The 27,309-nt window shown below is 37.0% G+C and overlaps 1 protein-coding gene across 1 annotated transcript; it reads left to right on the top strand.

Annotated features, from left to right (window-relative positions):
* The first annotated feature begins 5,716 nt into the window (after positions 1-5,716).
* LOC136971290 (zinc finger protein 445-like) lies at positions 5,717-25,755 on the top strand. Its single transcript, XM_067265753.1, has 2 exons — positions 5,717-5,954; positions 23,472-25,755. The coding sequence occupies exon 2, from the start codon at positions 23,514-23,516 to the stop codon at positions 25,584-25,586; it is 2,073 nt and encodes a 690-aa protein (XP_067121854.1). The 5' UTR covers positions 5,717-5,954; positions 23,472-23,513; the 3' UTR covers positions 25,587-25,755.
* The last annotated feature ends 1,554 nt before the right edge of the window (positions 25,756-27,309 follow it).

Genomic DNA, 27,309 nt, shown 5'->3' with positions numbered 1-27,309 from the left:
TTAATTTTTGTTATTGAAAAATACGAAATATTTATTAATAATAATAATAGGTAATATATTCTCTTACTTAAATACAATATACCGAATCATTAAACAGTTGTGAGGCGCGTCTGCCAAACCCGGTCTCCTTTTTTGGGGTCTCTTTCCGCCCTGTGAATACCAATACGTCTTTTTTTGGACCCGTTGTGGGTTCTGTCAGGTTCACAATCGGACTGGGCCCGAAATATCCGAGACAAACCACTTTTTTTTTACTGCCCGGATTCGATCTTGGGTTTTACAGAGCGTTAGGTTGACGCCTTAACTGTCTTGAGCATCTGATCAGCATGATCAGATGCTCGAAGATTTTCGTAGATGGTTTGGTCCGAATAAATATAGAATCTTGTTCTTCACTCGACTTTTCCGGTATAGACTCAACTGAATCCGATACGGACGAAAAGACTTTCCGAGAATCCGAGGGATTATAGGCCGAATAAAGCAAAGGAGAGAAAAACTGGCATTGCAAAAAGGCTACATTATCTTCTAATGTAGAATATTTTTGTGCATATTCTTTTTTAACCTTATCTTGACATTTCTATTCTGTAGAGAAACAGCTTAACGATGTATTTGAGTCATAGAAAAATCTATGAAAATTTCTTGGTTCACTCCATTTAAATTAGAGCTTCTTAAAGTAGCAGGTCGGCGTTTTTACTATATCATTCAACCACAGGATACTTCAAGCTCTTCATTACAAGTAAAGTGAAAAATCGACTAAATTTCCTGAAAACAGGACGACATTAACTTTTATGAGACATCGGAAATGAAACAGAGTTCGAGTCTGGATTAGATTCAGAAAATGCTCCTACATAGATTAAATGACTCTCAAACAAAATGTAAAATGTAAATACTGTTTAATAAATTGAATTAATGTTTTTAACGAAACATTAACTGAGATTAATCTTTCGTAACGTTTAGTACCCAAATAAAAACATCTGAGACAAAAAAAAAAAAACATTGTGCCAAGTTTATATTATGACAATTTAAATGACAATCAAATATTTAGGAGTTTTTCTTTAGTAAAGGTAAGCTTGGCGCTTGAAAAAAAAATTTAGGAAACGATAATTAATATCTTGTGGGTACCGCTTCGAAGCTCCAAGCTTGTCTTTACCAAAGAAAAACTTCTAAGAAAAAACTTTTGATTAATATAAACAGTATAATAGTGTGGTTGAGATTACAGGATGATCTCAATTTATTTTTTAAACAACGACTATTGAGATCTCAGTGAACAATTACTGCTTTTCGAAAGATGTTTTATTAAATAATTATATTTCTATTACAAAACGCATTTCAGCCAAATTACTTGTTTGGCCCTCTTAAGTTGTACCTAAAAGTAAAATAACAATTTAATTTGATATATTCTAGTAAATAAAAGAAATGAAAACATTATTAATTGTAAATTAAACAAATAAAGAAGTCATTTGCCAGAAACGCGTTTTGTAATAGAAATATAATTATTATATAATACATCTTTCCAAAAGCAGTAATTGTTCACTAAGATCTCAATAGACAGTGGTTAAAGAGTATATTGAGATCATGTTGTAATCACAACCAGTGTTTATAGGTCTATTAATTGATACCAAAAAAACCACCCTTCATTGTTTCACAATAATAACTGTTATTGTTAAACTATTTACTTATTAGAAAATTTGACTTCATTTAAATTGACATAATTTTTTACTTGACGCATGTTTTTTTCATCTCACATGTTTTTGTTTGGATTTCAATTTGATCGCCGTTTTAATATATGCCGTTAGTAAAATCGTTATAAAAAGTTTTAATTCGCATACATTTGAACTTTTGTTACTATGGATAACATTTTGAATAAAAATCACTCGTTTCGATGCAATTTTATTCTTATAAGCATAAAACTAAGCAATGAAAGCATACGGTAATAGCAATAGCTCTACGGTAAATCTCGTGAACTTTGACCTATCGTCCGGAAGTTTCGCCAGCACTTCACTGATAACAAGAACGGCTTAAGTTTAAAATTTGAGCTTTCTACATCCAGTAGTTTTTCTTCCATGACCGTCTGCAGTCCTGGATGAAGAAAAGAAGAAAATACAGCTTTTTGACGATTTTTGTACTTTTCTATTGCTTAATATTACATATTATAGAAATTTTTAAATATGTTGTTTTTAATGATTTTATCTAAACAATCTCTTTAAAAAAAATTTAAAAAATAATTAAGTATATTTAAAATAGCAAAAATTGAAGAGTGAATACAAAGATTAAATTGATGCGTAGGACATCCTCCCTAATCACAGGAACACAATGTTAACTTACGTTAATAAGCAGAGTTTACCTTTCTTTTCAAACTCTTCTTTGCTTACGAAAATACTAATCGATTAAACATTTATTCGATCCGTCACTCGCTAATCCGATACGTCGAGTAATACCATACTTCCCACGATATTTCCGACCCTTAATTTTTTTTTTTTTAAGTAAAATATATTAAACCTTCTTCTTCCTAAACACGACAGTATTTCCTTTGTAAGTCAGCGCTGGCGTGGAGCAAATTTTCTTGATCACGTAAATCTTCTCTGCCTATCTACTACATAATTTATAAGCACGTGCAGAAACAAAAAACAATGTAATATTTTAAAAAATAAAATCGTATTTTAATAATTTCAATTATATTTATTTTAATTTATCTGTGTCAATGTCACATTTAAGAAATTCCATTTAAAAAACGCGTAATTAGAAAAACAATTGAATTGAAACAATGCTTCAGAAGTTAATATGAACTAACAATAAATCTCCTTTGTTAGAATTATTTTATTGTGAAAAATCTATCTTCAGTTTTCGTATCCACGGGTGCAACTTGTTATTACGTGTGTCTTGCTTTAATTATTTAAAGTTTAAGATACGCGATGCCTTCATAATTAAAAGATAAGTGTAAATCCAATTTTTGATAATTGCAAGAGCTATTATTAATGCGAAATCTTTTCATTTTCAGGTTTCAAGTTGTTCAAAAGGGAAGTATATGTCCATAATTAGCATATTGTTGATTGATTACTTATGATTTTACTGTTATTTCAGGCATGGACTTTAAAATACTTCAATGAAGGTCTTCATCCTATTGTTATTTCTCCGAGAAAACAGATTATTCGTAACTTTTTCTGCCGGGACTAAAAAGATTTTAATAAAATTGAATTTAAAAGACTCGAAATATCGCAATGTGATAGAAAGAAATCTTATTGAATTCAAATAATTATTTCCACATCTCCTGAATTCAAAATGTGCAGAATTATCAGCTTGTTTCTTCTTGTTCTGGAGCGTTCAATGAATTCATACTTTACAGTTTCATCGTAACTCCATCGAAGTGTGTTTTATACGCGGTGTAGTGTGTACTGTACTGCAAACAACACGCAAATATAACACATATTACGTACTGTACCTGTACATTGATTTCCAAAAGAAACTCGCCAAAGGAGACTGTGTGGTGAAGTTTGTAGACAAACCAGCTGAAGCAAGTGTGTTGCTCGTATGATGCATCATTTCAATGTGTGATAATAGTTTTAGACAAACTTTGGAATACATTATTAAGAACATTTTTGTTGTAGAAATGGCACGATTCCAGTTTTTCCCGTAATGGCGATGCTGCCTAGTCATTACGGGGTTTCTGGAAAAAAACAAAAAACCCACGGAGAGGGGTGAGACCTTGACGATGGTTCCGTGGCTTGAAATAGAATTAATTTTCTGTCACTAACTTCACCCGGCAGAACAAATCAGAAATATTTTTAAAATACATATTCCTTTTTCGCATTTATTCTGAGTGCCCACCAGTGGCCGAGTAGTTAAAACCACCGAACAGTGATAGTTGTTTGTGGTTTCGCTCCTGGCTGATGGGGTGGCCAAATGGGGTTTTCCGTGTTTTCTTCGCGTTAGTAACACTAAATATGGGCCAGTTTCCCATATAATCTCTCTCAGAAGGTATATTTCCTTCTACAGATCGCCCATGTGTCGCGTTTCTGAATACAAATAAAATGAAATTATTTATTCTTATTGTGGAATTATTATTGATAGTTTTTTTTTCCATCAAGAATATAAATTTTTTAAACTTGTCAATTTCAATGTTTGGTAAAAACAAATAATCGACTTACGTAGTGTACTACTGTACATCTGAGTGACAAGGAGGTCTGGTGTTTTTGCTTTTTTCTACTTCTTTCTGCACTTTGGGCACAAAGTCGGTCTTTTTTACTAGCTCATTACAAGTTCTGTCAAGCCCGCAATTGGGCTACCAAGAGGAGAGGAAGAGAGCCCGACATTCGGATAGACCACTTCCGGAAAAATTCCTGTGATTTTTCGATTCATTCAAATTACCTGATTATAATAATAACATAAATGTATACTTAAAGTTCGGCAACTGCTTTATAAAAATATTTGAAAATTTTCACATTATCTAAGAAAACAATTATCTTTCGAACGAGATATTCAGAATAACTATTCTGGCATTTGAGAGCGGAAAAATCAACTCCCGAAATCGGCAACTCTGATTCCTGTAAATATAATCAGTAACTGTTTTTACTTGGCAAGGAGTCATTGCCGTGACTCTCGATTTTGATTCTTATGTTAATAAATTCCCCTGAGTAAATAATTCCGCTAAATAAATGAAAAATAAATTCCGCTGAGGGTGCGACTATGCAGACGCGAGAGAGCGAGAATATGTGGGGAGAAGAGGCGAGACGCGATAAATATCAAAACTTGTCAGATATGTGCGAAAACCAGAAATTCGCTCTCGTCAGCGTTATTTCTCGATTCTCGCTTGTGCATGGTTTTCCTTGGCGAAAACTAAATCGCTCGCAACCTCTCCCTCGCTCTAAATTCGCGTCTGCATAGTCGCACCCTAAGATCGAAAATCTCAGCGGAATTTATTTTTCTCTAATGAACATTATGAATAATGCAATTTCAAGAATAAAAATTGTTGATTAACTCAACATTCATAATCTTGTAGGAATAAAAATGGCGTCTCGAAATAGGTATAACGCGAACCAATCACGAGTCTTCAGAGTATTAAATAGATCGAATTTATTAATTTATCTTTATGCAAAATGTGATACGTTTTATTCCTTACTATTTTAACTAAATAACATTATATACTTTATAACAACTTTATATACTTTTCGAATTTATTACGACTGTTTCGCGTGTAATTAATGCTTTTTCTCACTCGGGCATTGACGCATATTATTCAAACATGCAATATATTATGGCGTTAGCAAAACTTCTTTAATATGTATCTATTAATCGAAGGCGTATGTTTATAGTTACTTCGCTCGACATTATAAAATTATTTTAAATTTATCAATGTCTAAATCGTCACGAGAACGCCCTCGAATTTAATTTATTATTTAGCTTTGAGGAATTAACGATGTCGATGTTGAACAATAAATACAAAACGCCCTCTTTCGGTTCTTGTATTTTTCATTTTTATATCTTTATGGCGACTTCAGACGTATAAACTCGCACACATTTAATCGCTTAATAGAGAACATTTATTATTTTAAGAAATTTCTAACGCGTTTAACAAATTAATTAAAAAAGTAACAAACAAATTTCCATTTATAAAATAAACTCGGTACGAAATTTAGTAACAGAAAATAAATCCGGACGTATTTGAATATCGCGCGACAAAATATTCGAATGTACGCATTTCAAACCGGCGTAAATAACTTGAATCGGTGATAAGTCCGGATAAACTTGGTCCTCCCCGCAGCACGCGGGAGAGGAGGAGGCCGGCAGCCATCTTGGATCGTCACGCCATCTGGGCCTCAACCGGCTGTAAACGGTCGGCGGGCTCAGCGTACCGGAGGATAGTGGTTCGCCTCTCGGGCCGTACTCGGCCGCCACAGCCGACGGCCCGTCGTCTTCCCGGGCCGAGAGAGAGGAAGCGGGCAACCTCCTCGGTCCGACTGCAGGTAAGAACCATCCTCCTCCTTTCCGCTACGCTCTTTTGTTTCCCCATTCCACGCGCGTTCGGATCGAATGAGTGCCGCTTCCTTCCCCTCCGCGGCCACCGCCCGCCCGAAAGGGGTCGAAGACCTCTTAACGTTTCGTCTTCTACGCGAAGAAGACCGCTTCGTCCCCGGGGGGATCGACCTCGACTCGTGTAAACGTCCCGAATGACCGGATTTACTCTTCCTCCCTCGTCCCGGAAAGAGGAAGAAAAACCTTTCACCGTTAACATGGAGGCTGCGGAGATCATCTCGAGATGCGCTTTGTGTATTTATACCGGGCGCACGTGAAGAGTTTGGAATATTTTACCACGAAATTTAACGCCGATCCGCCTTTTATCTAAGCTTTGCGGGTCGGAAAACGATTAAGTTTCTTCGTTAAATATATATTTACGGATGGAAAATCGATAAATTTCCTTAGGATGCGGATGATGTCGCGTCGTAATTCTGTTTTATTTAAATATCGGAAGTGTAAGACGATTGATATTAATTAATTAAGAATGTTATCCTGTTTACGGGATAATCTATCAAGTGTGTTTATTTTGTACAACTTATTTGTACAAATGACAGCATTATTTTTCTAGGACAAATTCCAAATTCCACTTGGCTCTTTAAATATTCAATTCGTTAATCTTACATTCTTTGTAATATTTTGTAATTACAAATCGATTTTTCCCACCTTTGCTTAATTAATTGCCGAATAAAAACGTCTTTGACGAGAACCAAAATGGCATCTGATTAAAAGAGTATTTTTCAAATCTATAAATTTGCTTTAAGGCATTATGTTCGTATGCGGTTCTTACGTTAATTAATATAATTACCTTTGTAAATTCCTTTCTTGAATTGCGTTTCTCTCGAATGATGCGAAATGTTTTTCTTTCGAACGTGTCTTAAATTTTCTATGAAAAAATGTACCCGTAAGTATAAATTCTTGCTTCTAACGTCGTGCTCTATTCTGATTTACTACGAGAAAATTTAATTAAGATAATTGTACAAAAGTAATTAAAAATAATGTTTCGAATGTGTTTGAAATTCTCTACTGTTGGACTTTTCGAGTTTTAAATTTGGAAATGTTTAGAACAAAATAACGAAGGTCCGAGCACAGTTGCTTTATTTTTTTTAATAAATTATTCCCTTCCTATATGACTCAAAAGATATTATTCCTAGAAATAAAACATTCAAAGAACTCTGCAGTGGATCAATTGAACTGAGAATAAACAAATGAACTCATTAGTTGATATTTATTATTTGTAACTTGACTCGGATGTAAGATTGACTCATATACGTTAAATGAAAAATATTCTTTTTTATATGCCAGTTATTCTACTATAAGCAGAGTCATAAAAATAAGCTATACACTGAAGTGATAAAGTCGAGGAATAGCTAGTAAAATTGGAGAAATACACAGGTTATCATAAGCAGGAATCATTAAATTATTACCAGCTTCCTAACAAATAGGGCTGTGAGGGGCTGATATCCCCAGCCTCAGGATGATGTAATTAATCTATACACAATGGTCATGTGTCACGATTTGAGTGATTTTGAGTATGGAATGATTGTCAGCTGGATGGGGCATTCAACCTCTGAGGTCATTGGATTTGCACATTTCACACTATCAAGCAGTGCCGTAACTAGCCATTCTTGTGCCCGGTGCAAGAATTTACGTTTAGTCCCTTGATTAATTAGGTTTGAGGAAATAATAAAACAAATACATGAATTTTGGGCCCCCCCTTCCAAGTGGGCCCTGTGTGCGTGCACCTGTTACGCCTGCATAGTTACGGCACTGCTATCAAGAAAGTACTGGATTTTCATTTTCCAGTATTTCCACTCCAGACAATAGTCAATGACCTGAGTGGCTGCATTCAATTGATGCATAAGGTGCTCATTGCAAATCACAGCTTGGAAAAGTTGAAACCTCAACTTGTTGAGCTGATTTAAATGCAGATAAATGACATGTGTCCATAGGGCTACACAATGTCAGCTTACTGTTATTGGATTACAGTGCTTATGACCCATACGGGTTCCCCTATTGACATTTCAACACTGGCTTCAGTATCTCATCTGGGCATGTGAGCATCACCATTGGACATTGGAACAGTGATGGATTATCTGATCTGATTAGTTGAGGTTTTAGTTCTTCTAAGCCAATAGTCATATCTTTGTCTGGTATTAAGACATGTCAGTAAGGAAATGTGCAGACAAGATGCAGTTCAATTAATCTATGGAGTATAAACATACTCCATAGATTATATTGGAATGATTTTACACCCTCTGGTGCCTCTCGAACATTTGCTGACTAGTTAGGTATGTTAACTTCCTCAATGATCACCTTCATCCCTTCATGACAATTATGCACTCAGCAATGGGCTATTTAAGCAAGAAAATAAACTGTGTCAATTGCTAGGGAATGGCTCCATTCAGCTTCTGCTCTATAATTTGGTTTCTTGATCACCAGATATAAATCCTATTGAATATGTTTGGTATATATTCTATGCATCTTGTATCTTCTATGCAATCAATCTATGCATCTTGTATCTTCCAACCACGAAGATGTTTTAACAGTGTAACTGTGGATATGGGAAATGAATTCAGGTCTCTCTTCCATATATCCAATATGTATACCAATGCAATCCAATATACCCATAACCAGTGGTGATATTCGAAATATTTAACAAGGGGTTCGCTAGCAGAAAATTTTTCCCTGACAATCACCGACAAACGAAATGGAAGTTTTGAATAGAAATAAATACAATACCTTTTCTTGCAACCATATATCTAACAATCAGTGGCGTACTTGGAACGTAACGAGCCATGGGTGAAGGACAGGTAACGATAATATTTTAGGGCTGTCGACTTTTTTTTTTTTTTTTTTTTTTTCAGGCAGGGGTAATCTTTACCACGAAATGGCGCTTCTGGAAATACACACGTGTCATCATCATCTCTTGAGATACATTATACTTTTTCTTTCGCTGTCCATAGCCCGACATGTGTATTATCTCGCGCGCGTGGCATTCTGGGATCTCTCTTATGACTGGATCTACTTTCAAGAACTCTCTTGAATCGATCGCGATTAAACCTCGATTGAAACGGTTGAGAGAGATCGCACCAAGACATACTCCCTGACCTTGCTCACAATCTAGATTGAAATGCTCGGTACGAACGGGGTATAAGGCTCTAATTTAGTAGTATTACAGAGTATAATATGCATATTTTAATATATTTTTTTAAAAAAAACAAACCCACTGAGAAATGTTCCGTGTGTTTAACAAGGTTCGGGAAACTGAAAATTTTAACAACGAGTTCGGGCGAACCCGTTCGGAAAACTTTAACAACGGGTTCGGGCGAACCCATTCGGAAAACTGAAAATTTTAACAACGGGTTTAGCCAAACCTGTGCAAACCCGCCGAATATCACCACTGCCCATAACTAAACTTTAAGTGAAGTAATTGCATTTATTAAGTTATTAATATAGTTCATCAATTTTCTATTTACATTTGCAAATTATACATTTACAATCCAACAGCAAGCTAATCAAGTCAGAATCAAATCAGAAGATGTGGTTTTGAGTTTTTCTATGGGCAAATTCTTTTATTGCTTTACCAAAAGAAACTTTGTAATTGCGTCAACTGCAAAAAGGAGATGCAAATATCAAAGGCATGGCAAACACTTTGTGATGTGTCGTTATAATTACAGTTTCACTTGAACTCTCTGCTCATGACTGGTATGCGCCCATTTAAATTTGAATCTCAAAAGATGCTCTTTTGAAACATTTCATTCGTAGAACTATTTTAACCTGAAGCAAGATTCAGGAGGAATCCAAAAACATTTCTGCAATTTCATCACTGGATTGAAGTGAGGTCGTTTTTCCTGTGGTATGGTTATGAAACTTAGTAATTTCCTCCTTGGTAGACAATATTGTAAGTGAGCATGCCTGTCCCATTATGCTTTGCAAATAATTTTTCACTGTCTTTAAAGCTAAAAATGACTTTTCTCTGCTAGCAGTATTTGAGGGAGCATAAGATAAATATCAGGAGCATAAGGCAAGACAAACACATTTCGTAATGTGGATTCAAATCTGTGATCTTTGATGATCAAAATGATACCATTTGCTTCATTTCATGCTATAGGTATACCCCTGAATTTCCAGCAACTGATGGCGTGGTACCTTTTTTAATCCATATAAAATTATGAGAGGGGACTTGAAATTTCCCTGGCCAGTAGACATTTACTGGGTGGCCACAGATTGTGTTTACACTGCAGTTTTCTGATATTTGTAGTTTATTTTGCTTAAATTTTACCGTAGATTTGACTTCTAAGAGAGATGAGTGTGTCAATGGTGGTGTCAAACATAATTTGCATGTAATATTTATTTAAGTTTCTAGCAGTTCATTATATTCTTTAGACACATGGGAGGTATATAATTAGTGGATTAGAGGTCTATTGTTATATTATTATTATTATTATAAATGACCACAGTTAGTCCAGCAAAATGGTTAATCTAGCACGACTTTAGAACGAAGGGTGGCATAAATTTGGTGGTGTACTGGATTTTGTCTGCCCTGATGGTTTGAAGGACACATCTCACAATAGCCATTCATTATAGCTTCATTGGCATTAGCTTGGGTGGACTGACAAATGTTTGAAAGCTATTTAACTGTACTATCTTCCTGTTTTTGACAAATGATTGTTCAGAAAGATTGTGCCATCTTGAGGTGGTCACCAATAAGAATGAGAAAATTCCCTGTACAGGGAGAAATACTCTGATGAAGAATCATTTCAGCTCTACTGATTACCAAATTAAGCAAATGGCTGGTGCATGGTATGAAAACTATTTCATCTATGTGGTTATTTAATTCTTACTTGGATAATGCATTGAACATGTGAGATGTTTATAACCAGTATAAACATCTGACATGTTCAATGCATTGTTCCTTGAGCTTATTCCTTGACAAGGCTTTGTATCACTTCTCATAGCATGCAAGTCATCCAAAAGCATTTTTTCACGTAGACAGTGGTGTGGGCTTCAATTGGAAAAATTCCTAAAACTCACTCAACTGGCATTCCTGCTGGTGTTACAATATGGAAAATAAACATAAGTTGATTTATGCTGAGACAAATTGGATGTTAAGTCTACTGTAATGGAAAAAGAATAAACTTGTCTGACTTCTTGAAGAATGGAATCTGTTTCTCCCATTAGCAATATGACAAAAACTGTTGCTGACAAGTGAATTGAGACACCTTCCAGCATTACCACATTTACTAAATGCTCAGCTAAGAATAGGTTGAACTCACTGAGATATTCAAGACAGCCCAAATAGAAATTCCATTGTATCAGTTCTTGGTTTTAGCCTCAAAATGCTAACTCTAATGTGGCAAGAAACTTCACAATTGCTATGATGCATTTCAAATAGTTCTCATATTAAACTTTTGATTTCATTTGGCCAAACAAGTCAGTATCAATACAGCTTTTCTTTTTGGATTGACTTGCTCAATGCATTTGGCCTCTTTTGATAAATGAATGTTTGCATTTTTTTCAGTCCTTCAGACTTTGAAGGGATAGAACCATTTTGATCCATAAAAATAGTTTGCCTACTTAACAATAAACACTATTTGTGACTCTGCTATAAATCCGAAATCATGTCACTTCTCCATTTTCCATAACTCTCAAAGTATTTCACATGAAACATTTGATGCTGGTCACAATCTTTAACCATAGCTCGATATTACATTGAGTACTAATAATAAAACAACAGTCTCTTTTAAAAAGAAAAATTTCATATGTTTCATATCATATCATATATCATATCATATCATGAATCTGATTCAGACAACTGAATCAAATTCACTGTCATTTAAATGAGAATATTTGATTCTATATTTGATCATAACTTGTTAACTTTTATACTACAAGTCTACAAATATTTCATAGTTTTTAATATGTTTCCGTGATAAAATAAGTGAGCCACTATTGATGAATGTTCTGTTACACACATTGAACACCATTACTTAATCTTTAATTACGGTAACGTAACATTTAATACGACATCGAACGAACGCTTTCGATGTAGTCACACACATTGATGTAGTTATGTGCTACACGAGCGTGACTCGGTGGCATGCATATGCATGGCGATGGATACACAGCACAAAATATGAATCTGATAGTCCGACTGTACAAAAAAATTAGTACATGGTTAATTTTGGGGAGTATAAAAAGTACAAAAATATTAATTCTATGGTAGTTTCCTGCTGGGTAGCTGAAGGCTGAGGTGTTATTAATTAATTTAAATGTATGTTAAAATATACAGTATGGCAGACATTATCATTTATAAAGATATAATGATTTTTTTTATATTTTTGTAAAACATTATTTTTTTTGTTGTTGTTTTACATTTTCTTGGGGGGTTTGGACCTCCCATTTTCCTGGTCCAGGCTTTAGGCACAAGCCTTAGTTTTCCAAATGACTAAAATGGCTCTAATCACCCACTAAAGTGCACAGTTGTGGCAAGTATTGCAGGTTTCATGGTCAGGTATTTCTTCTGACTGCTAACAAGTACTCGGGGATTCCATGTCCCATTGTGTGATAGTTGTACTGTGTTCAAGTGGAAGATCTATCTGATATAGGCACTCTTCCTATAATTGTTTTGCTACTGATGGAGACGACTTGTGGTAAAATAGTGAACCTTATAGTTACAAACAACAGAGTTATGACTGAGCTAACATGGCAAAATCAGTGAATTTTCTTCTGGAATAAACAAATGAAATATTTGTTGTGTAGTAGGATATAATAACTTTTATAGTAATACTACGGGATTTTTTCCAAATAAAAAAGACTCGGTTAGAAGAAATGCGCGAATTAATGTTGTATGGAGGCTTTACTTTTATTTCTCCATCTTCATTAATTATAAAAGCATTCCTAAGATTTGATGGATATTTTATTTCCAATAAGCAATAATGTCTGTCATTGTCTCTGATAATGCCATCTAAAGAACGGCGTAGCCATGACACTTCTGGACAATGCACTCTTTGTTGAGTAGATAATATCTGAAGTTTTCTATCAGTATACTAGGGCAGTTCTCTTAGTCCTATGTTGACGACAGCAAATCTTGCATGTACTTTTTCTTTTGCAATAAACATTAAAGAGATTTTAAAAATTTTTGTGTTAATATTTTTATTTTTAATATAAAACATACTTTTTTTAAAAAAGGTGTCAGTAGAAATACATTACTATAAAGTTAAATTTTAATGACATTTTAAAAAATTATCTAAAGAGACGTAATATAACTTACATTACAATTCCATTACATGTAACTTTTCTTTGGGCAATTTACTTGTAATGGAATTTGTTAGCTGATTTAGGTTTGTGTATTTGTGGAGTGCATTTACCAAAAGCTGTATATTATTGAATATTTTGAGTAACTTTATGGAAATGGCCTGTTTATTTTAATTTTTTCCCTTCTCTAATGGATTTTCTACAAAAAAAGTCATCCTCAAAAATGACGGGAAGTAAAAAGATTTCTTAAAACTATGTTCATTGCACCTATGTATGCGTGTTTGTGATTACGTTTTACAAATTTCCACTGCAAGAAGGAGCTTTACCGTAGCACCATCCGATTTAGGCAGGAAGTGTATTAGGTTACTATTCTATGAATTTCGTCGCTTCAGTGTATAAATAACTAAAAGCGTTGTTTAAACATGCAAAAGTTTGATTAAACATTAAAGAAAACTTTCAAAAATGCACTTTTCATCATTTGTTTAGGTTAAGTTACAATACTGCTATGTTTTATGTATGAAAACATGGAAGGTCATATCTGAAATTCTTATGAATTTCATTTTAAATACTTTAATAAATGAATATACAATTAAATATAAAAGTCAGATATGTCTCTGGCAAGTTCTAGATTTATTGATGAATCTTTACATAAAACTATTACCATTTTTACGAAAAACTAAAAAATTTGCCCAGAAATAGGTTAATCTCGAATGTCTAGATAAATGTTTAAGTGTTATTCAAATTTTGCCAAAGCTTTATAAACAAACATAAGCCACTTCAAAGGAGAAAAAGTTATTCATTTCCAAACATTTTTCTGCTAAATTTAGTTCATCTTCAAGGCTATATAAATTGTTTTTCTGCATTTCTGAAATAGTTCCTATTGTTTATTTTATTAGTTCATATATATGATGCACGTCTAGAATTACAAAAACTACTACTATTTTACGTTTGTCAATCGAAGAATTAAAGAAAGATGTTGACTCCTATAATGTCGTTGCTTACATTGATGACACAAAATTATGACTAAGCAATTAACCCATATTGTTACCATAAAGTAACCCATAATGATTACAATTTACATGTATAATATTTTTTAAACTAATTTAGTTTAAAAATATACTAGATTAGTATGTTATGTCCAAAGTATTTAGTTCCTTGTAAGTTCACACCTTCTATAATTCAACTGAATGTATTACTGTTAATACAGAGCCATTAGCGTTTTTTGCTTGTCAACTCACTTTACTTTCTCGGCCATTATATATTACAAAGAGAAAGTACGGACAATCGGTCAAAAAAAATGACTTCCCCAATTTTTACATTTTTGGACTCGGGTCCTCGAAATGTCGAGAAATGCAAAAATATTACCCGCTCGTATGGTCAATAGCCTCTTCTTTGCTTAATAAGGTCGGTCGTCTATCTTATACCGACTCAACTGAGGTTGTACAAATAAGATTTGGATTCCCAAAATCCCTTGCACATATAGTAATGGATCAAAACAATGAATATTATTTGTATTTTAATGGATTATTTTCTTTGTACAATATTTTTTATGTAAGTTCATCTTCATCTAATTGATATTCAGCGACATATAAACTTTTGTGCATAAAATGGCAGAAACTTATCTTTATTGCGTAGGAAGATCAGAACTTTTAGATATTTGGGTATTGGTATTATTTTGATTAAACAGTTTTATCCGTGCTTCTCCTCGACCAACTGAAAACTTATCTTGCTCGTCATTGTCTTATTTTTGTCTTTATCTCGGTGGTCATTCTTTTATGTTCTGTTACAGCAACTTTAAAAGTGAAGCTCCTTTTAATTTTTGTTTTCAAGTTTTTTAAATCTAAGTGTAAAGAAGTACCGTATTTTATGGACTATAAGACGCAACGGACTATAAGACGCACTTTTTTCTTCAAAAAATTGCTTCCAAAATTCAGGTGCGTCTTATAGTCCGTAAAATACGGTAGTTCATAATTTACCATAATCAAGCATCGACAAAAAACCTTTATAATGCAGCTTTTTATTAACTAATCGAACATTTTCGGCCGTTTGAACGAATGTTCGATTAGTTAATAAAAAGCTGCATTATAAAGGTTTTTTGTCGATGCTTGATTATTATTTAACTGCAGTTTGAGAAGAATATAATTTACCATTGTAATTCTTTTATTTTTATACATGTACTGGTAGTTATCTTATAATTTTTAATTCTTTTGTTGTTTTCATATTACATGTAGTTCATCAATTTTTATATACAGTTTTTAAAATTTTTTCACTGGAAGATATTAATTAAATTAAAAATTAAAATTGATGACCAAGTCTGTCAGAAAAGCAGTTGTTATTTATTCACTTTAACTGTTTAAAAAGACAGCATTTTATGACCAACTTTTCTTTTTAAGCTATTTTGGTTATCAAAATTTTATAAATTCCCTTTACAATGAAAAAAATATCTGACTAAAAGCATAAACACACAAACACTTTTAAAATCAGAGCTTGCGATACTGCGGATGTCATCTTTTTTGTCCATACCATATCAGAGGTACAGAGCTTTTTATCTACTGGAGATAAAAAGCTCTATAGTCCCAATATGGTACAGTGATTTTAGTTTTTTATAGAAAAATGTATTTGGTTTGAGTGAAATCAGTATAAAACTATTTATACAATGATTAATCAAAAATATATTTTTATGGGGTCGGTCACCTCCACAAATTTTTCAAAACATTTAAAAATTCCAAAATTTCAACTGAATATTCTTGGGGAAAAAATACAAAGTATGTTATAAGGAAGATCAGAATGCCTCTTTAAGAGGATAACAGCTGTAATTTAAGAAAGAGAAGATCTCTAGTAAAAGATTGGCATGACATCCAACATTGATTTCGATTAACAACTGTGTTCCAAAAGTATTATCACCATATAAATTTATTTGAAGTTGTACATTTATGTTTCATCTCTTACTTCGATGGCCGACACAAGCTGCCGTCGTGCGGAATTACAGCTTGTATGTGTAATGGCTCACAAACATCCTACAAACTTGAAAGTGCAAGAAGCATTAAATGATATAAATGAACTGTCAATAAACTATTTTAATACAAATAAAACTCAAATATTAAAGTACATTTTCAATGAGTTCTTAAAAACTCTAGTAGGTTTTGTCAGCCATCTGAAATGAATTATGAAATATAAATGTATAGTGTGTTCAGAAAGTCACTGTGCACTTTTATACGTTATACTCTATAGTGGTAGATCCCCACAAACTTCAGTTAATGTAGACTAAGCAGGTAACAAGTTTTACAATGTAGCGTGATACAAGTCTAAATAGTGGAATTTTCATAAAGGTGTTGTATGTGCATATTCATATATGTAATAATTACATACCAGTAGTGACTACTACTGTTTGTAGTTAAATCTCAAGTTAAAAAATATTGTCTATTTGGTGGCTACTTTTGAGTCGGTGAAGTTTTGTCATTGCATTTTTTGCAGTGGAACGTAGAAAAAGGGTTATATTCTTTGTTAATACCTGGAATTGGTGCTATTATCAAACGTCGCCAGTGAATAATGATAACTTATTTGATTCTAGTGTTAACTTACAGAGATATAAATTAGATTACATTTTTGTTTTAACAACACAATGAGTTTTATGAACTGTCAAGTTATAGAGTTGAGTTTCTGGGATTCTACTGTATGTTGGAAGTTCGGTTGGCAATACTGGAGTTTGGAGGTTGCAATAGCATTTGAAGTGTGTGGTTGTGTAATGTTGACTGTATTCAATTGTTAATAACCATAGCTCTTTTACTTGAGGAATATGTTTTTCTTTTGGAATATATGTTTTGAGAAAGCAATAGATAAACAGAATTAGTGCCACAACAATTTTCTGAATAATTTCCAGATAAACCTGTACTTCACCACAGTGCAGTTTGTAGATTTATTAACAAATTTTACGAAGTGAGGTCAATGACAGATGTTGAATGAAATGGGACCATCTAAACCAATGGTTCCCAAAGTAGGTGCTACCACCCCGTGGGTAGTGAGTAAATCTAGGGGTGAAAAAAGCAAGTGGACAGCAGGGGGCACTGGAGGCAATGGTGACTATAGGCAAAGGTTGAGGTCACTAACAATTTTTCCCTTTCCTCTGTTAAATGGGTAAGAAGAAACATTGCATTAAGGAAAAATGAGTTAGGGGGTGTTGGAAATAACTTAATGGAACAAAAGGGATGATGGATCGAAAAAGTTTTGGAATCACTGATCTAGACTGAATGATGAGAAGTTGATGGACATTTTTATCTGTGCAGCAGAGTCCATCAAAATCAATTTGCAAGTTGGCAGCTTTATGTACTATTGCAAGCCTGACATCCTGTTGTCAAGCTTGCAATAGTACATAAAGCTGTCTGACAAAAATTAAATGTCTTCCTATGCAAAGTAATCTCAGTATAGGAACTTAAAGCAGCAAATCATGAAAAATGAATATATTAATGTGAATGGTGTACAAATTTCATTCAGACAAAAAACTGTTAATGTCCTTGATATCCACCTTCTTTATGGATGAAGCATGTTAATCCAAGAAGTGGAACCGTACCTCATACATGATAACACAAAACACATGATTGCGGTCATTGGAAAATCCTTAAGCTTTTCACAAAACACTTATACAACTGAAAAGTTGGTGTTTGGGTTGCATTGTTAGCCCTTTCTTCTTTTAAGAAGTATTGAACAGCAAAGATTTTTGTTCAATTCCTTACAACTTCATCAGCCAACTCAAAGAAAAGGAAATTAACTACAGTAGACCCCCCCCCTATAACATGGGTTCATATAACATGGATTCGTATAACACGATGAAAAAATTGCAGTCATATTCGTATAACACGGTAAAACGTCATCGCCGACTCGTGTCGCGACAGGATTGGTCGAATCCGGACCAATAGCGGATATTGTACAAACCGTTGAGTTTAAACGAGCACTAGACCTACTAAAAAACATTTATTATTCAACGGCCATAAAAATTATATTTTTATTAATGATGTCTCCAAAGTTAAGTTATTTTTCTGCGAAAAATTCGCCGATCAGGAAACACGCACCCGCCATTCGACGAGCCGCTCCGCGACAAAAACAAGCTTAAGCAATGGCGTCGTCAAACGGTACACACTCCGTAAGTAATCCTATAATTTTTTGTTTATAGCATAGTTTATATGGATTATTCCCAAAAAATTATACGTGTTTTCAAAATGTTGAGCCAAATTAGTCTAGAATCGGTTAATTTTATGGAAGAAAACCTTTCAAATAGCCGTAGCCCCTAAACTGCACACGTGCCAGGCTGTGATCGGCTCATGTATTTAAGTGACTCGTACAACAGGATTCATATAACACGGAACATATCTACTGTGTTATAGGGGGGGGGTCTACTGTACTGGTATTTTCAACAAGATGGTGCAACTGCACACAGAGCTGACAAATCTATGAAACTTTTAGAAGAGATTTTTGAAGAACATGTCATCTCTAAAAACTTGTAGTGTCCTTGCTCTCCCAGATCTTACTCCTCCAGACTTTTATCTATGAGGAGCAAAAAAATGAGCAGTGTATTAAGATGGCCCACACATGCTTCATGAATTAAAGCTATAATAACTGTACGTAAGAAACATCTTAAAAACAGATCTGCAAAACCTATTTTTGAATAAAACTAGTTAAGTAACGCTAAATCAGCGTGTAGTCGGAACGAAGCTGCTCGCACCTTTATTTTCTAGATTATGAGGGAAAAAAGAAACACAGAATCATTCGTTCTCAACAATATATTTGATTTCTATTGGATCATTTAAAGGTACAAATATAAGGTCAGAATAAGCCATTAATTAATTGCTATGCCAACGTTTCACGAAATTCTGTCTATCACTACGGGCCTTGGACTTACAGATTGACTCGTAGCGATCTTTATTGTAACTCTTTAAAAATACTGAGTCAGTTATTTTTTTCACTCGACTCAATGTAACATAGGTAAGACCGATAGCTGTCTCTTTTTTCCCTATATCTATTTTGATTTTTGGAAGAGTTAATCCCTGTGATTTATGTATAGTCATCGAGTATGCTAAGGGGAAACTGTCTACGAGATCGCAATATACTGCCATCGTTCGAAGAGCGTATTATGGGGATTATTGGAAACAGATTACCATAGATGAAAGAGTCCTGATAGCTATCGAATTCCACTAAAATAAACAGAGGAAGAGCTGGAGGGCGAGCATTAGGAGCATATATAATGTAGCGTATAGTTCCTAGTGAACCATTGACGAGACCTCCTTGCACCCATAAGTTGACTCTCGGCATGATTCTGGCATTAACTGAGAGATTACAAATACTTGGAGAGACCAAGAGCTGAGTCATCTTTGGACGAAGGTGGGGCAATATCTGGAGTGTTTTCAGATGCTATATAAGCAAGAGGGCATCCAGTTGACTGCAAGTAGTCTTTCGTTGCTTTGTTTAACTTGCTCGTTTGTTGGATATAGCTCTACTCCCGTTTGGAACTGATCGAGTTCATCTCTGGATAAATAGGCTCGATTTCTTGTCGTCAGAATGTTCAGATCTGTATCAGAGAAATCACTCGAAGCTAGATGTTGTAAGACATCCGTGAAGGAACTATCTGTGCTATTTTGTCTATGAGAATTACTAAGTTCAATGAACTTCTCAAAAGAAACAAACGGGAATGTAATGTAATGTGCCAACAAGGTCCCTACCTTGTTGGCACATTGGCACATTACATTGTAAAAAACACTCGAGTAGAGAGGAGTATCTTTAACAGGAGGAAGCTGACGAAAATCACCAAACAAATGGATAAAGAATCCACCAAACGGCACATCTTTCTTGGGGTTTATCTCCCTCAATCTTCTCTCGATCATGTAAAGCATTCTTGCAGCAATCATTGACATTTCATCGATGACGATGAATTTGAGCGACTTCATCTCAATCTGGAATCTCTGTGCAGCTTCTCCATTTAGAGATGGAAATTTCGTACTAACGATAGGAAGACGAAGAAGAGAATGGATCGTAAAGCCATTAATATTGATCGCTGCTGCTCCACGTTTTAAAAAGAAAGCTTTTTGTAACTTATTATTCTATAAAGATTCTTTATATTTGTTGTGTATCTAGTTAGCGATAACATTTACCTTTCAAAATCACTGTTTTAATGCTTGTCATATTTTTCGACCACTAGATGACGCTTCTACACGTGCGTGCAGGAAGCGACTAACACTTGACTTCATGCATTCCTTGTCAACATTATAACTCTAGAATGAGTTGTCCGATCTTGATGAAATTTTCTACGACGACTCACCATCACTCAAGGACGAACTGATTAAAATTTCAACTCTCAAAAATGATCCGTTTTTGTAGAACTGGAGATAGGGGTTTTTCTTCAGTATGGATCATTTTTGAGAGTTAAAATTTTAATCAGTTCGTCCTTGAGTGATGGTGAGTCGTCGTAGAAAATTTCATCAAGATCGGACTACTCATTCCAGAGTTATTTTGTTGACAAGGAATGCACGAAGTCAAGTATTAGTCGTCACTACGTTCCGACAATTAAATGGATTCAGGTCTATATACATGTTCGTGGGCAGCACTTTCAGCGCCTTTTATAAGATAATGTAAAGTGAGGATGTAAATAGCTGTGTCAAAGTAAAAATATATCACTCGACACATTTAAAAAAGGCCATCTTAGTATTTTTTAGTGTTGTGCGCTGTTTTTTAAAATTTTATCTGTTTACCGCTGGCCTACCAAAGGAAGAAAGAGGTATTTACTATTTTTACACGTAAACTCTATGGGCCGCTTGCCGGTTGTAAGCCGGTAGCGCGCTACATGTCAATAGAGTTTACGATTGCTGTCAATTTATATTGATCTCTACGATCTTTTTATGTTAATTCATGGCCCAGTTATAAAAGAAACGGAATTTGTATTTCAGATTCTCTAAATGTCTAAAGCAGGCCTGGCCAACCGCTGCCCGTCACGTTAAATTGTGTGGACCGCTAAGCGATGTTATATATCTATTAAAACTTTTGTTTCCCGTTGTTATACCAAAACAATTAAATAAATGAAAATTTGCATGTATCATTGTTATAAGTGCAAGTACGAGTACGAACTCTTGGTATAACAATAAAATCTTATTCATTTTGTATTTGTTTTACTTTTTTAAAAGCATGTTTGCCTAAATTATGGCCCACCGTAATGTTACGCGTGATCAGAGTGGCCCACGAAACAATTTGGATTGACCAGGCCTGGTCTAAAGCATCCGTGTGGCATGCAATAAATCTAGTTCGATCGATTGTTTGTATACGTATATATACAGTATAAATATAGAAACTAGGTCATCTATTTCTAGTATTTAAGTTGAATAAAGACAATATTTTCATTGTAAATTTTTATGAATTCTTACAATGTATTTCTCGTTTCATAGGGTAGATATGCGTACAGAAAATTACAGGTGGACAAAAGTATAATATAATTACAAATATAAACATGCCTAATTTCTAAATACTCCGAATCGTTTAACCAGCCGTAGTAAACCGAGATTACGTACGTAGAAACGTATGTACAGTACTGTACAGTACATACGTAATATCGGGATGCGACGTTATTTAGGTCGTCACGGCATTCCGTAAATCGTAATTAGAAATGTATTTCGGTCGTAAAGCCTACTTGTGAATTCCGTTACTCGATTTGATATAGTGAACGTAACATGTTTTAACCTGGCGTAACACTTGATATATTTTCCGTAACTTAGAATGATGTTCTTATATCAGTCCTTAAACAAAAGTACATAATTTCCTGTATGGGCAATAGGAGGTACTCTAGGCAATAGCATCCTCCTCATCTGGTCAATAAATCTTTAATAACGATATCGATTATTGTTTTCTATTTAAGGAATCGCCACGATGTTTTAGTGTATCGATTAGCCGAAGGGTTTAAAATAAATTCCCATTTATACCGACGAATAATGTATTAATATTGTTCGATATACAAATCCTAAAGTGGAAATTTGACATCAAACAATTTACCAACAGGAAATATCAATAGGGTGGCATAGAATCTTAGAATGTGGATGCCCTACAGTGGGCACCTTATGAACGCAAAAAGAAAATCATGTCTTAGTGAGGGAATTTGCGTATTAGAAAAAAGTCGTGCGATTCTGGCTTTTTTTTGTTTTCATTAAGCGATACTTTATCGATTTATGCAAAGACCGTTGGTTTTCATGTGATCAAATTTCTTTTCTTTTGTAACTGGCATGGCTTCTTCTCTCTCGCCGTATTGTAAATTATGAGTGAAGCCCGTTCGGGTCGTGAGAGATAGATAGATGAGCCTTGTAAGTTTTTAGGGTTTTTTTTTTTTTTGTTAATTTTCTTCATTCTGTTAAGTTTCGTCGAAAACAAGACGCGAAAAATAATGGTAATTTTGATAGAAAGGATGAAAGTGGTGTGGCCGAGTGGGTAAAAGCACTGGTCACTGGTAGTTGGTCGCGGGTTTGTGCCTGGACGTGTGGCGTTTTCCGGGTTTTCCTAACGTTTATAGTACACAAAATGGGTCAATTTCCCATAGAAAGTCATTTGAGAAGCATCCCCTTTCGGCAGATCGCCCGCGTGTCGCGTTGTGGTAACCAAATACACCATACTAATCGAAAGGATAAAGTGGCCGGATGGCAGAGCTGTTAAGGTGGCAGCCTACCGCTCGGGGGGACCCGGGATCGAATCCGAACGGGTCGAAAAATCCCCAGGAATTTTTCGGGGGGTAGTCCGTTTGGATATGTCGGGCCCCGTCCCTCACCACCCGGTCGCTCCATTGTGGGCCTGGCCGAACCCATAATGGGCCTACTAAAAGAGGCCCTCTTAGTGCCCGCAGGGCGGAAAGAGTTAAAAAAAAATCGAAAGGATAAGAGGATTTCGAGAGACTACTTTCTAGTGTCAAAATGACTCGAGTCATTTGTTCCGAGCACTCGATCGGGAGGAACAACGGAATGGCACCATTCATTTATTTTTAGTTCGTTTGCATTCGGATGCTTCGAAAAACGAACACTGATTCGTTCTGTCTATAAAATGAGTAAATGCGATTGAACAATTGGTGACTGGAAGGGAAAGGAACCGTTTTTTAGTGGCGCTCGACTTACGACCGCGCAGTTCCTTAAATTAAGAGGAGAACCGCGGGAAGAATTTGGAGCAGAACATTAACGGGTCCGTTTTCGTTTCAGGTTTAGAGAGAGAGAGAATCGACGGGAGGAGAATGTTCGGACATGAACGCGGAATCTAACGTCGCCTTCAAAGGGAAGATCTTTCCGAGATCGTGCTCCGTCTGCGGCGTCTTTTACCAGTCGGCCAGACACTACTTCGTCCATTCTCGCAAAAAGGTAGCCTGCAGACCCAAGCCCTACACCTGTTCGGAATGCGGGCGCGTCTTCAACTACTACTGGAATCTGATCGCCCACGAAAAGAGAAAATACTCTTGCCGCTCGGCCAGCGCTCAGGAGAAGGCGGAGAAGACCGCCAGGTCGCCCAAAACTAACACTTCCTTCGTTTGCAGCAAGTGCGGCACCCTCTTCTGCTACCAGAAGTCCTACGAGAAGCACTGCAGGAAATGCCAGTCCTCCGATGCCTCCGACTCGGCGAAACCCGCACGGTCCCCTCCGGGCGATGTCTTCCAGGACCGTCCGGAATTGGCCGCAGTCGAGTCTCGGCCCACCGCCGAAGTGGAAGAGGTTCCGGAGGACCCGCCCAACTCGGAGGGCAACGCGGCCCGCCGGCGCCATTTGTTCGGAGCGGAAGCGGTCCGCCCGGAGAATCGATTCGTTTGCAAAATATGCAACTATTCGTTCGTGGGGGCCTACGCCTGGAGCAAACACATGAAGAAGCACCCGTCTTTCAAGATGCCCAGCAATTGTTTCGGCTGCCCCGTCTGCGGGGAAGTGTTCTATTCCGCCTACATTCTGTTTCGCCACCAGAAGAGGAACCAACACTGGAAGAGGGCGTCGTCTGCCGACGACGGGGACAACGAGGACGTTCTCCCCCCCGACGGATCGGTGGAATCGGAAAACGAGGGACCGGCATCCTCCGAAGGTAAAGACGCCAAAAAAGTGGCGGGGGCCAAGAAAGAACCGGCGCCTTCGATCGCTAGGAAACCTCTAGACAGACCCAAATGTCCGACTTGCGGAAAATTCGTGGCCCGGTCGCGCGGTAAGTCCACTTCCTTCGACCACTACTTCCCCTGCAAGTGGTGCTCCGAGCAGTTTCGCACGGCCGAAACCACTTCCGGTCGCCGGTCTTCTTACGAGTGCGTCCGATGCGATCGGCGCTCCACGTCGCGTTCTCGCAGTCAGGACGCTTCTCCGGAAGAAGGCGAGGTGAAGAGGGAAGAGAAGAACGACGAATCGGATGCCGAGTGCGGCGACAAATCCAAAGCTTTGGAACGCCGTTCGTTTCGCTGTTCGGTGTGCGGCAGTGTCTTCCGTGACGTCACAGGTTACGTCTCGCACAGTCTGAACCACTTCAATTCCAACCGGTTGGATCCCAACGAAATAAGCCGCGACAAGCCTTACGAGTGCGAGATCTGCCCCGAGAAGTTCACTCACCACCAGAAGGTGCAGATGCACTTCCTGCGCCACCTGAAGACGGTGGCGTCGCCCTCCCGCCACGGTGACAAGGGCGCCGAATCCGACGGGCGCTCGTCGCTGTCGGTGGCGGACGGCGCCAGGCTACAGATAGCCAAAAAGAGTATTTTCGTCAAGACCGACGTCGACGCGCGGCTCGGCGCCAGGACGGGGCGGTCGGCCGAACGAGGGGCCCTCTACCACTATCGCGGCGAAGCAGGGAGCGAGATTGGCCAGACGGCGGAAGAGGATGAAACGTCGGGGCACGACGGAAAGTGCCCGGAATCTTCCCGGAAGGACGCGAATTCTCGGGACGAGTGCGCCTGCGGGGGATGCGGACCGCGAGTCTTTCCGGAAGTGAACAGGTTTCTGGGTCTGTCCGATAGAGGGATCCGAGAGGCCGATGCGTCGGATGGCCCGCGCACCCTGAGGAGCCACTTCTCGCGACTTCTGTTTCTTCTGGTGGACGATCCGGAACTAATGCGCAGCCTGGGATGGGGCAAGAGGCGCATAGACGACATACTGGAGGAAGTGCTGCGCCACCTGGGGAGGAAACCGGCGGAGGGACGCGACGGAATGCGCAGATTTTGCTCCAACATCTCGCTGTTCTTCGAAGTGTGCATCAAAGACGCGGTGATGGAGAAACTGAAGAGCGGTTGCGCCTCCACCGAAGAATTAGTGGTTAACATGTTGTTGTTATGCGAAAACAGTCTCAAAAATTAAAACACTCAAACGTGTGCGACCCGCGTAGTTCCATAGGAAGATCGGCGATGGCGTCGTCGCCCGTTCTAATCCCACGATTTTATTATAATTTATGTGCGGAAAATAATTTAATCCGACGATCGAATGTATGCAGAACTTTTTTAAAATATATTGTGACGTTTAGAAATGATTGGTTTTTCCGTTTTCGGAAAGTTGGTAAAAAATCCCCACCGCTAGCGATTCTCGCGCTGGTCGCTCTTCTCGCTTTCGTTTCCAATATTGCGAGACGAACGTTCCGGCGATTTTCGACGTAATGTCCATCTCTGCAGCGACGAACAGAAGAAACTTCGAGTGGAGAGGAAGGGACGGAATCGAAAATTAAGCCCATCTCAATGAGGCCCACCAGTGATCGAGTGGATAGAACTACCGAACATTGGGTTGGCCAACGGCAGTACCGGGTTAATCCTCCACCGGGTCCTAGACAAAATTGAAAGTGGGCCCCCCCATTTAAATAATTTGCTTCTAAAGAAATCTTAAATAATATCACTTAAAATTTTTATTTAATAATGGAGAATAAAAACACTAATACAATAATTGTATAATAAGAGTTTCTGATATAACGAAAAATATATAATTATATTCATTAATCAACCTTTAAAAAGCCGGGCCCAAGACATTTGTCCATTGGTTAATCCGGCACCGGTGCCTGGCAAAGTGCAGTTTTCTTTGCATTAGTAACACCTAAATAGGGAACAGTTTCCCATAGAAGTCCTCTCGGGAGGCTTCTTCCCTCGCAGATCGTCCGCGTGTTGCTTTGCCATAACCAAAAACCAAACCCATCTTAATGAAAACGTTTGTGGTGGGCCAATTAGAACGCCACGCTCTAAATTGATATGCTTTATACAAAGGATGCCTCTGCAATAGTATTCGCGTAACACGTGCTTCCATAAGTAGGCTTCGGCATTGCCGGATTGGTGGGTGGTCCAAAAACTCCATCACGTATTCTCTACGGACGCGTCCACTCTTCCGGTAAAGTGGTCCAGCACATTTCTTAAAATTCTAGAAAATAAGGTTTTGCCCGTAGGAGGAACGTGGGCCAACGTAGACGCATTTGTGAATCTTCCAAATCGACAAGTGGGCAATCTGCAGTGGAGGATTGGCTCTCGAGAGGACTTTCCGTGGAAGCTGACCTCTATTCGGGTGTTACTAACGTGAAGAAAACGCGTGGTTGGGTGCGAACCCTCGACCAGCTACTGATATTCAGTGGTTTTATCCACTCGGACGTTGGTGGGCGCTCTTGGTGACACTCTTTACCAGTAAGACAATTAGATTTGATAATTGTTAATTACATCAACAGGTTTTAAATCACTTAATTCGATTTAGGCCTATAAGTTATTAAGAATGAAATTTTAATAGTCAATAGTTTTAGGGAGCCGTTTTCGGATGCAAGATATATAAGCAACGGGCGATTGCTTGGAAGAATTAAATGACAAATCAAGTAAAAATCATTCAGCAACGAGTTATGTAACTTTCCTGGTAAAAAGTTAGAATCGCGTATGGCGCCATCTGTTATGAGATTTTTAAAATACTTTTTATATTATTAATTATTATAAAATGGCAAAAGAAGATTACGTTTTGAGGGTAGAGACGAGTTTTATATATATATATATATATATATTGTAAATGTTAATAACGAATAAAATCTTCATTAAGCCCGCTGGAGATACACCACGTGTATCCCTTT

The sequence above is a fragment of the Centruroides vittatus genome, unplaced genomic scaffold, assembly GCF_030686945.1.
Source record: "Centruroides vittatus isolate TY-2023 unplaced genomic scaffold, ASM3068694v2 contig_2433, whole genome shotgun sequence".
NCBI classification, from domain to species: domain Eukaryota; kingdom Metazoa; phylum Arthropoda; class Arachnida; order Scorpiones; family Buthidae; genus Centruroides; species Centruroides vittatus.
Note: the sequence above shows the minus strand (reverse complement) of the source record. Positions and strands in the feature narration are given on the sequence as shown.